The sequence below is a fragment of the Gavialis gangeticus genome, unplaced genomic scaffold (assembly GCF_001723915.1).
Source record: "Gavialis gangeticus isolate Ggan-Ray unplaced genomic scaffold, GavGan_comp1, whole genome shotgun sequence".
Lineage (NCBI taxonomy): Eukaryota > Metazoa > Chordata > Crocodylia > Gavialidae > Gavialis > Gavialis gangeticus.
This window is the reverse complement of record NW_017729030.1, coordinates 51,024,491-51,036,325: the sequence shown is the minus strand read 5'-3', so window position 1 is coordinate 51,036,325 and position 11,835 is coordinate 51,024,491. Positions and strand designations below refer to the sequence as shown.

Below are 11,835 nucleotides of genomic sequence, written 5' to 3'. Positions count from 1 at the left end.
GACATTCCAGCAGGGGTTTTTGGCACTTTTATCTCATAGATTTCATAGACATTAGGGCTGTAAGGGACCTCGAAGATCATCAAGCCCAGTCCCCTGCCCCAGGGGCAGGAAGTCAGCTAGGGTCAAAGGACCCCAGCAAGATAAGCATCTAAGCACTTCTTGAATAAGTCCAGAGTAGGTGCCTGCACCACTTTTGGAGGGAGTCTATTCCAGGTCTTGAGGGCTCGGACAGTAAAGAAATGTTTTCTTATGTCCAGCCTAAAACAGTCTTGTAGGAGTTTATGACCGTTGGTCCTTGTTTTTCCTTGGGGTGCTCTGGTGAACAGACGGTCTCCCAGATTCAATTAGCTATTAGATAACAGCCTCACTAAAGCACCAGCTCTTTACAGATGTTGAGCAAGCCAGGTCTAACTGAGGTACTGCCTCTTTTGGGCATGTGCTGGGCTCGGCACAGGAGCATGCCCAATTTAAAGTAAAGCACCATTTTTTTTTCGTGTGTGCAGGCAGCCCTAGAAAATTAGTACAATAAGTGGCATGGAGTCTTGAGGGACTTCTCTGAATGATAAAGTAATAAAACACAGTTTTGTATTGCGTTATTATAACCCTGAAGCAGGTGTAGAGGTCAGGTAGTTCAAAATCTGTTAATATTTACTACTCTCCATCTTCAATTCCTCCATTATTCAGCAAAATGGAAAAGCTAATATCCACATTTGAAAACAAAAGATCCATATTTAATAAGCTAGTCCAAAGTGAAATTTACTAGGTTATTAAAATACACTTACAGGATAGCTACAGGCATAAGCCAATGCTGACCTGTAGTAATGGTGCTATAAATGTTTTGTATCTTAGCACTATATTACCAGCAATTAATTTAATTCATGTTGCAGGTTAAGGTGAGAGAAAGAGCTAAAGTTAAGTTAACATAAATTATCAACAAAGTCAGTGATACAGATTTAGGCCATTTGAATATTTAGCTGTGAATGTTTTGTTTGGATTTAGGAAAATAAGTGGTCTGGGTATGCACTGGATGTATGTCTATCTATCTCAGTTCTTTTGAACTTGAACATATATAGAGTTATATAGTATAGTGCTCTTCCATTTTTAAAGGATTACTATTCTTTTTTAGGTACATTCTAAAGCAAATAACTGATATTTCTAATAACCACCAAATGCATATATTTTGGGAAATGGACATTTCATAAATATTTATATAAAATGCTTCATTTTCCAGAAAGAAAGTAATAGCCTTTTATTTCTAGGCAACCTAGAATTACACTTTATCATCTGGAATTCTGTGCTTTATAGGCACAATATAGAATGCATAAAGATTATGTTAATTCTTCCTATATAAAAGGTAGTGCAGCCAGTTTGTTGAATGACATTTTACACTTATGCCTTCTTTCAGCCACTAATATTTTATGAATGAAGCAGGGTTCAAGTTACAACAGTGTTGCTCCACTTGTACTGATACTGAATCACACAAATGTAACAGTTATGTCAGAACAGCTGTATACCACTATCATTTAATGTCTACACTAATTGTAATCATTCCCAATATGATTACCCTGTATGACAAATGAAGACTAATTTTAATGAAGGTAGAGTTCACCCTTCTTAATACATGTACTCTATCCTCCTCACACCTCCCTGTTGCTTTAGGCCAGTGGGTCATAATTTTTTTAGGATGCTTGTGCCAAGGCACTCTCCATAACTTTTGTGAATTGAGTAGCAACCCATTTAAAAAAACTAATTTATGTATTAGTGCTTATTTCCTTGCAGAGAGGGTAGGGGAGCACCTAGGCAGGGAGACGCTGAGCCTGCCCTTTTCTGCTTATCTCCCTGCACCCTGCTTATCTCCTCACACTTCCTGCATCCCTCTTCAGAAGATCTCCCCACATTGCAGGGTTTCCTAGCACACTGATTGAGAATCACTCCTTTAGGCATTTCCATTTGTATTCCTCAGAAAGTGGCCAGAGCTCAGGAGCTTCATCCCTTTTTTTAATCCTTTCCACACTACAGAAACCAATTCTTGGCTGTCACTAAAACAGACACCTTTCACCAACACAATTATTTCCCCCTTTACAGCCTTCAGAGACTCTTCTGTTATATTCTTTGCCTTTCTATCTACTTTCCTTCTCTTCCTCCTCCTCCTCCTCTTTCAGGTTTTTATTTTTGGCCATCTCATCTATACTCTGAAACCGGTTTCTAAATGTTCTGTCACTAATTCACTTAAGCTAAACATAGCTAACCTAATTTCACTTATCAGTGAAAATACCATCCTGATTGCTGTTGCGCAACATCAAAATCTTAGTTTAATTTTTTTAAGAGGACAATACATGTTATATTATGCTGCTACTTCTATCCACTTTTTCCTTAATAACTTCATAAACCATCTATCATTTCACTCAGTGCCTGGAAAACAAACTAGACATCTAGGCTCCGGGCATCTAAAGTACTTCAACGTTCTCCTCCTTGACTGTGACTACTGCTCCAACTGTGTTCAGCCCCTCTTTACACCCTTTTTCTGATTTCTCCCCCCCTTCATCTTTCAGAATCTTTCCCATTCAAATCATAGTGCTATTCATCGGTTACCTTGAGCACACTACCTCTATGTCACATGCCCTTCCTCGATGAAGTCTACGTTACTTATATTGTCACGTTCAGCCCCATGCAGGTGTGCGGGTGTAATTTCCCCTAGCACATAGCCAGGACTCACCCTCAACTCCCTGTATGGCCCCATGCTACCTTGCCCTGCCATGCATGAGGGCACAAAGTAGCAGCTGGGGGAGGGATTGAGAGCCCAGAGTGTCAGAAGCAGGTTAAAAACAGTGCCTAGGCTTTTGTAGAATGAGGCTGTAGAATGCAAGGTCCTTATCCACATGGACACTTAAATAACTTTAACCAACATTAAAAATAACCAAGTTTTAACAAAACATAGACAGGGGCTTTGATGCCGGTATTTAACCAGTCCAACTTAGCTGGATCCCAGGGACAGGTTTGGTAGGACAAAGGTGAGCACTTTTGCCACAAAAACCTATGAGAAAGGAATGCAGTTGATTCAGCAGGTAGAAAAGAAGTCCACAGACTCGATCCTCAGCTGGAATAAATCATTACAGAATTGCAGCCAATATTACTATGCTGAGCTACACCCACAGAGGATGTGACCCTATATTCAGGCAGAACTCCCTTTGCTAGTTCCCTCTAAAAACCAGAGACCAGGTTTCCGGGCATTCAGATCCCACAACTTCACCCTAAATTCAAGTCAGCTTTGGACAGCAACTCTTTTTTTTATCTTCATCTTCAAACTGTGAAGTTTTGAGCAGAACATGGTGATTTTTTTCTCCAAAGGAAGTGACCTTGAGATAGTCATTAAAGATTCAGATCATCCTCCCTCTGGCAAATACCTGGCCCAAAAAGCTGCTTCCTCCCTATCTAGGAATTAGGCTTTCTAAAGTCTTAAGAGGCACAGTAATGCCCACTGAGGCACAGTTATAGACCTGCTGAGACTTCTTGCTTTGAAACTGGCTGCATTGTCCTGTCATTTTGAGTTCCCATAGAAATAAATGACTACTTATTCTTTTCATGAAGAAAGTTTATTGCAGGTCTTTACAATTCTAGTAGAAAGTAAAGCTAACAAAGAAAATGAGCTAGGATCAAGTCTTAAGAATGAGCAGAGGGAATGAATAAGCAGAGTGCATACAATACTGAATCAAGTAGTATGATAAAGACAAAACTTTATTCATCCTTGACTGCAAATAAATGACCAATGCTGCTCAATTACTGTTTCCATATACTGCACCAGGAGGGGAATAGTGGTGATAAAAACGTGGCAGCTAGTTTTGTTGGCTAGTTGTTACAGTTCTTCTATTAGTCAGCTTGCCCTAGAACTAGGAACTGCTCCATCCTAGGTTATGTAACATGCAGCAAGCTTTCCATTCAAAGGACCAAGTAGTTTTATTATTTAATAGATACTGTGGTTGTGGTGGGAGATGCAGATGGATGGAGAAGGAAAACACTTGTAACAATGGCTAGAATTAAAAGGCTTCCTTGACTGCAGTCTTCATACAAATAAATGCCCAGTGTTCTTGTTATCTTTACACCCGAAATTCCTTTAGGTTCATATTAGCTAAACAACTATCCTGAAGTACGCACTTTTGATGATAAACTTGAAGACAAAAGAGCCACTCTCTCTCAAAAACTTATTGTTCAATATTGTACAGTTTGTCCGCTAAAAAGATTCTTCATGGAAACTTGCCCCTTCAGCTCTGGTAAGAAACTCAGCTAAACAGAGGCACTGGGAACAGGAGGCAGATCCAGCTTTTTTTCTCTCCTCACTTTTCTGAGAACAAGATCTTCTGACCCAGAGAGTCTGTTTGCAGAAGTGAGACCTGGTTGCTGTTTCTCCATCTCAAATTCTTACAAAAATATCATTAACTACACAGTAAATTAATCTATTTAGATTACTAGATGGTGAGAAATGCATTGAATTAAACCAGCACTCATGTTTGAAAAAAATCTAAAGTCACCCAAAGTTTTTCCCCCCATCTTTATGTTCAGAAGGCAAAGGTCAGGGAGCACTCAAGAACTACGGAGTACACATCCCCCAACCCATCCTCCAAAATTCATGATGGAATCTGCCTTAGGCTTGCCACAAGAGGGTGCAAGCAAACTGAAAACAAAACAGATGAGATGAGATAAGACAGAGAGAAGTTGAAAAGTTCTCCTGACCTAGCAGGGAGCTTCAGCTGGATTTGGTTTCAATCAATCCTACAGACTGGGCTGTTCCTCAGCACAGTCATGACATGCCAAGGCAGGGTGCATGGGGGATTTGATTGGCTCAGCAGCAGCAGAGGGGAGGGGCTTAGACCCAGCCACGTGAGCATCTTCAGCTGCAGCGGTAATCACAGAAGGTTTCTCCATTCCAGCTCTACCAGAGTCCTGACAACGCTTGCTGCAGAAAATCTGACCCTCTTTATCTAGAGCTGTGTTCTAGAAAAAGGAAGGTGGAGGACAAAAAGCATTAAACCAACAATCCACATTACCCTCGCCATTAAAACAATGCACAACACATTCATTTGGTGCATGCATTAGTCCCAGAAAAAGGAGAAATAACATCAGACATCTTTGCTCATTTTAGCAGTCTTTTGCATGGATTTGGAGGAGCTGAAGGATAATTTACCTCTTGGGATACCACAGCATCCAGGAGGTAAGTGAAACAAGGCCTGTATAAAAAGCATGTGATGCTCCACAGTACTAGACCCAACTCTGATGAGGTATTTCAAGACAAAGTTGGTATTTTGTATTGCAAGGCTGATGTGGAAAAAGCAGGTGTGCATGGACACAGCATCATAATGCAGAGTATTACTTTGGGATTCATTTGCCCAAACTTTATATTGTTGGGTGCTGCCTGTATTCTAACATGGGACCAAACTCTTTGTTTAGCCTGTAATGGACCTCAGGCTGCAGAAATGTGTATTTGTAAAAAGCATGTATGAAGGCCTAGGGAATTTTTGTTTCTTCATTTCAACTAGAACACTTTTTCTCCTCTTACATTTATTAGGAGATAGGGTGCAACTACAAAGCTAAGTTTTAATGGAAATTTGTGCTAGGTTCCTGAATAATAGACTTGAATGTAGGTCATAAGCACTCACTATATAGAATCTGAAGAGTGGGATGGTTGGGAGAGGGAATTAAGGCCTCTGTAGGGGAATCCTGAGGTATTCTCCATCCCTGCTTTTTTTTTCTAAAGCAGATCTTGCTGAATGGCTGCTGAAGCAGCAACTTTCTGACCCTGTGCAGGCTGCTGCAAAAGTAAATCAAACTGGAGTGCAATGTTTAGTTTACAGTAGGAGGTTCTGATATACCTGTAAGTCAACAGGAGAGCAAGCTAGTGTTTGTGTGTCCAAATACATTCTCAAATAGTTTTTCATGTGTGATCTGGACAGGCTCATGGCTAGACAGCTAGTGTACACTGTTTTTAAATAATGCCCCTGGTGTTTAGGATGCTTGTCTCAGATGTGAAGGGCCCAGATTCAAACTCTTCCTCTGCCTGAATCAGAGACAGGATGTGAATCAAGATTTCCCACCTCTCAGGAGAGTGTCTGAACCATTGAGCTACATGTAGTCACCCTACCCTGTCTTGCTGAATTTATTCTGTTCCCAGCAGTTAGTCGTTCCCTCTCTCATTCAACGAATATTTATTGGGCAGGGGTCCTCTTAGCAGATGGGCCAGTCTAATACTATTCCTTTTCCCAAAGAATATTTAGATGTTTTATACAAAGTGGAACAATCACCAGGACAGACTGATGATGGGCCATCATGAATGTCCTGTGGTCAAGGGGTTTAGGCACCTTCTTGGTAGGGAAGAGATCTTAGTTCAAGCCCCTGCTCAGGCAAGTGTCCTATGTACTGGGCCACACACATCCTTATAAGATGGTAGGGGTCACAGGAGAATCACTTCCTTGCTGGTTTTGTGAATTAGCAAACATTTCATTCAACCCAAAATACAATGAAAAATGCCCCAAAACAGGTTTGTTTCATTCAGTCTGAAACAAAGTTCTTAGGTTTGTAGCCAACCTGCACCACAGCTTTATTTTTCTTTTTGCTTCAGCTAACAAATATTTGAAGAGCTTTACTGTTTAGCAGTACCTCATGACTTGGCCCTCCTATCTTTGTGAATCTCCGTTGCTCTTGTGGCAGCGTGCATATGTAGGGCGGGGAGTAAGCACCCTTGCTGGGGCAAGGATAGAGTGAAAAAGTTGCCCTGCAACCGCCTCTTACACTCCATTCTTTCCTGCCACCTTCCCTCAGAAATGGAGAGAGGAAGCAAGTGTTTTCCTACAGTCAGCAACAGGACACCCTGAGATCATCAGTGTATGGGAGAAGGCAGGAATATACCTTCAGAGTACCCAAGACGGGATGGTGGTTGTTAACCTCTGTCCCCCATACAAGTTACCAGAGGGGTAGCGTACCGACCTATTCTGTCTCGCAAAAGAGGTCCCACAAGGAGGAGGTCTGTTGTCAGACTGCACAGCAGACAGGGATTGGCAAGGGCTGAAGGTCACAGGGGCTAGTGGGAACACTGAGAAATTTGGGTAAGTATCTTAACTTCTGGATGTTCAGATTTAGTAAGTACTAAGTAGGTAGAAGAGGAACCGATCCCCATCCTGAACAGTTTACCTTCTAATTCAGTTGCAAATATACATAAGCAGCACCATGCTGGGTCAGAACTCAGTCAGTACACATTTTCCTTCCTTACCGTATCTGTTAGGAATGGGGAAACTAAAATAAAATTAAAACTTAGTTTTAATAGGATGTGCTTCATTGGCTGAAGAAATGGTTCATCTAGCTCAGTGTCCTGTCTCTGACAGTAACAGCTTTACAGGAAGAGCATTAAACTAGGTATATCTAGAGCAGTGATTCTCAACTAGGGTGAAAGCCTTTCAAGGGTGCTACAGGGTGCCTTATAGTGTTAGCAGATCTGCTCTAGGAGATGCGTGTAGGTGGGTCCTTTAATTAGCGAGCACTTTTAATTAAAAGTGCCCAAGCACCACATGCATCAGTGTCCCCCCCCCTGCTGAAAATGGTGGCGGAGCGCTTTGAACTAAAGCTTGTCGCACATGCTTTAGTTCAAAGTACCCCAACACCATTTTTCAGTGCAGGGATGCTAATACATGTGACACAAGAGTCTGTTGGAGCACGCTTATTTTCTTATAATCTGGAGCACAGATTAATCGAGTCTGCTCCAACACAGTGGATTTCCAGTGCATCAGAGCCAGCTCCCTGCATGTGCATTGGATGCCCAGAGATTTCAAATAGGACTCTACAGAGTTAAAAATATTCTGATCTGCTGTGGTCTTTCTGAGTTGTTTGCAACAGAAGAATTGCTCTATTATATTTTTGTAGTCAAAAAACAAGTGAAAATGAAGAAATGGCATTTTCTGAGAAGGGGTGCCTTGAGCCCCAAAAGACTGAGATCTATCCCCTGCTCATTACCCTTCCTGGCATTCACCACCATTGGTTTAGAGATGCCAGAGGATACATCTCAGATTGTTCTGTTTAATAGATATTAATAAGATCTATCATCAATGAATTTGTGTAGTCCTATTTGGAAGCTGGCTATACTATTTGCCCCTACAGTCTCCTGTGGCCATGAGTTCCAGAAGTTAATTACATGCTGCATAAAGAAGGATAGAGTGAAGCCAACTTCCCAAGATTATAACAGTTAGTAGGGCAGACAAAATGTAGGTTTTATCATTGCAAAAATTACATATGTATGCAGTGAAGCTCCCTTTTTCTTTCACCTGCTAGAGTAGGGTTCTTTGCATTTTTAAAAACATGTAGTCTCAGCAGCAGGGCAGGTTATTTATCAGATCCATTGTGACCCCCCAACATCAGTGTAGGTACAGAGTACACATGCGGTTACTCCCTAAGAAGAGTAAGTATGTGCAACTTAATGAAGTTTGGCTACCCATTTAGATTGCTTAGGCTCCAGGTCAGGACGTTTAACTCTATTACTTCTGAAGGAGATTATTAACTCTGTGACTAGATGCGCATAGTGTATTAGCTACTAGCATGAGTGGTGCACCCTGGGATCTAGGTGGGCTCAGGCTGGGTCTCTCTGGAGACAGAAATTGCATATTTCCTGCTGTTTCACTGCTGGTCATCTTTTCAAAGTTTTATTGTATGCATCTCAAACTCTCACACTTCATGCAAAGCTGCATTTAGTAGTCTCAGGGTGCTGTCTGGTTAATGACCCTTGTTTCACAAGAGATGTCAACCAGGGGTCAGACCATCTGCTGTTTCAGCTTTGGGAGAGAAAATAAGGAAACAGGAAAGGGGATAAGCTGAAGAATCCAGCAGAACTTTTCCTCTCAGCTTTCTGTACCTCTTAGCACATTTTTTATAGACACCTCAGTACTGTTTCCCTGAGAGCAACTCTTTCCTCTAACTTTCCCTTCTCACAAAATGCCATGTTTGGTGAAGAAAAAGAAAACAATGATGCCAAACGTCTTCCGAAAACATAAATTGGCAGCCACTGTGGATTAAAAAAAAAAGTGCAAATGTTTACTGGTATAGTATAACCACTAAAAGATATTAATTCCCTCGTCCTGTGCAGCTCTCAAACTGCCTACTTCAGACTGGCTGAGTTATTTCTCCTTTTTCTCTTTTTGTAAAACTCAGAACACATACTGTGTGCAGCAGAACAAAGCGTTGCAGTTAGTACATACCATTGCCTTGGACCTACTCAGAGGAAAGCAATGCAGGCACGGGGAGAGGAGGAAAAAGGAAAAAAGCAAGGGATAGAAACTACACTTACTTTAAGCAGAACTAACACAATTGCAACAAATTTAGACTTATACAACATTCTGAAACTTTCTTGGAAAAAAAAAATCAGTAAAAATGATTTTATAGCAACACATTTTTCTTAGTAGCAGCAAAGACGCTTCCTTTGTAAAGACAGAACCAGGCTTTGTGAACTTCTACTTCTCCACCACACGATGGCAGTGCCTGCTATGGCTGAGATGCTGCCCTATGGCTTTCCAAGGACAACGCTCCTCGCAGTGTGCGCACATTAAGTGACTATCTCATGCTTGAAGGTGGTTCCGTTGAATATTTTTCCCATGAATAAAAGTGTCTAAGTGCAAGTGAATGGGTTTGTGATGCACTGCAGATACAGAAAGGAAACACAAAAACGGTGCTTGCAAGAATCAGGTTTATCATAAAGAAACAGTTGGTTATATTACAATTAAGGAGCCTGACAGTATGAGGGCAACTACATTTGCACCGCAAGTAAGGCAGATATGTAGTTTGGGGGCTAAACTCTTATTACCTTTTCCTTTTCATAAGTCACAGACATTTTTTCCTATTCTCCCCTTCAATTTTCTCTGCACATCCAGGGACAGCAGTAAGTATGAGCTGCAGTTAGAACTCAACAGATAACATTTTCCTTCCCAACCATATCTGTTAGGAGGGAGATGAGGCAGGAGAATGGGGAAATTAAACTAAAATTAAACCCTATTTTTAATAGGATGTGCTTCATTGGCTGAAGGAATGTCAGTTAGGAAACAGAATCAGAAAAAAACCCCACACCAAGAGGAAGCCAAAAGCTGTATTTTGCCAGAGATTTGAGACAAGCTTAAGTGGCATGCAAATTGGATAGGGGCTGAAAGTTAGAATTAAAATTGCTGTTATTAAATACAGAATTTTATACCAGGTTTCAGCTTCAGGCTTATCCATAGTCTCAACAGTATAAAGAAGCTCTGAAGTCCCTCAAACTGTCAAGTCAAACTGTCAAATGAAATGCAGACAACAGCATCAACCTGAAATCAATTTCCTGGCTTCGCTCTTGTGAGCATTTTGAGGTTACTACAAACTCTACTTTTAAACCTGCAGCTATTTATTTAATCCATATACATGTCCTTTCTGCATATATATTACATATATACACACACAAACAGCATAAGTGGTCAGATTTATAAGTTGGGATGTGCCATTAATAATAATATTATGATTACTATTGCGATCATATAACTGATGCAGTGCAAACAATATTCACCCCTGCTAACAAAGTCAATGCTGTGTTGCCAGAGTGGTAGTGTTCTTAAAAATAGTTGAAGACACTTTTTTTTTTTGCATGCAATTCATATCTGGGCTGGAAAGAAGATGCATCATCTTTAGCAGTGAGGAAAAACTCTCAGCAGAGTTAGCTGGTCAGTCAGAAGTATAATGGTACACACTACTATGGGCGTTTGTCTGCTAAGAAATGTTCAGCCCATCAACACGGTTCTACAAGATGTCTGAGGGAAGTGTTTTTCCACAGCTTTTTAAGATTCATCTCAGCTGAACTATGTGGAGGGATGGAAATACATTCAGATTTCCCACAAAGTCACATTAGTATTTAGTCTGGGCTCTGATAACTTCACATTAGTCACATTAGTATCCGGTCTGATCTCTGACAAGTTTCATTAGCAGAAGTCAGGCTGTGGCAAAAGTCATTGTGAAAAACATCTGAAAAGATCTTAACAAAAAATACAACCATTTCTGGGAAAGGAGTAGGTTCTGGACAGCATCACTTTGCTGTAGAAAAAATAGTCAATTAGAAAAATGAGACAATAGAGGCAAGATTTTTGTAATTAAAATTATAATGGAAAGAATTTTAAAAAGTTCCCCCCGGCCCCCAAACTAGCAAGTGAGCTTTGTTCTGTATTTCTACATTTAACTATTCTCTGTGTATATACCTCCACTTAAAAGATATCTTTCAGTGATTCAATTAATTTACCTTAGCACAGACCCAGTTCAGCTACTCCTGAATACTGATTTACTAAGGCTGAAATGGGACTTATGCATAAATAGGGACTCAGATTAGACACAGATGCTATGCTGGTCTTATTTCTGCCTGTGTTTGCACCACACTCACCAATAGGTAATTATTTTCAACATGTTAGAAAATATATATACAAACGTAGTATCTACAAGTGAAAATGCTGAATTAACTTACCATGATGACAGACACCCCAGCAGTTGTATTGTTTTGTTTGGGCAGAGTGTTGTTAAAGTGCTGCTTCAGTTTACCTGTTACTTCAGCCTGCATATTATTCTCCTGGGAGGCATCATCCTGTGTAAAAGGGAGATATACAAGTTACTCTTTAGGTAGGAATAATCATAAATTGAAACAGAAAGTTCATGGAGCTGGGGAGAGGATTTTCCATCCTCTTGGGACAACTGACCATGTTAACAAGGAGGAATAATTTGTACCCAAGCCCTTGTCAAGTTACCTTATTAACAACTTAAAAACCATCTGAGAAATAGTTTACATTAGTGAGAAAATCAGCT

The 11,835-nt window shown here is 40.6% G+C and overlaps 1 protein-coding gene across 1 annotated transcript in view; it reads right to left on the bottom strand.

The window, feature by feature from the left end:
- Positions 1-3,574: 3,574 nt before the first annotated feature.
- DCLK2 (doublecortin like kinase 2) overlaps positions 3,575-11,835 on the bottom strand; it is a gene marked incomplete at its 5' end in the record, with an annotated part of 189,996 nt that continues 181,735 nt past the window's right edge. Inside the window, 2 exons of the mRNA XM_019521843.1 lie at positions 3,575-4,989; positions 11,501-11,617. Of these exons, the coding sequence (XP_019377388.1) occupies positions 4,768-4,989; positions 11,501-11,617 (339 nt within the window). The remainder of the gene's footprint in view (positions 4,990-11,500; positions 11,618-11,835) is intronic.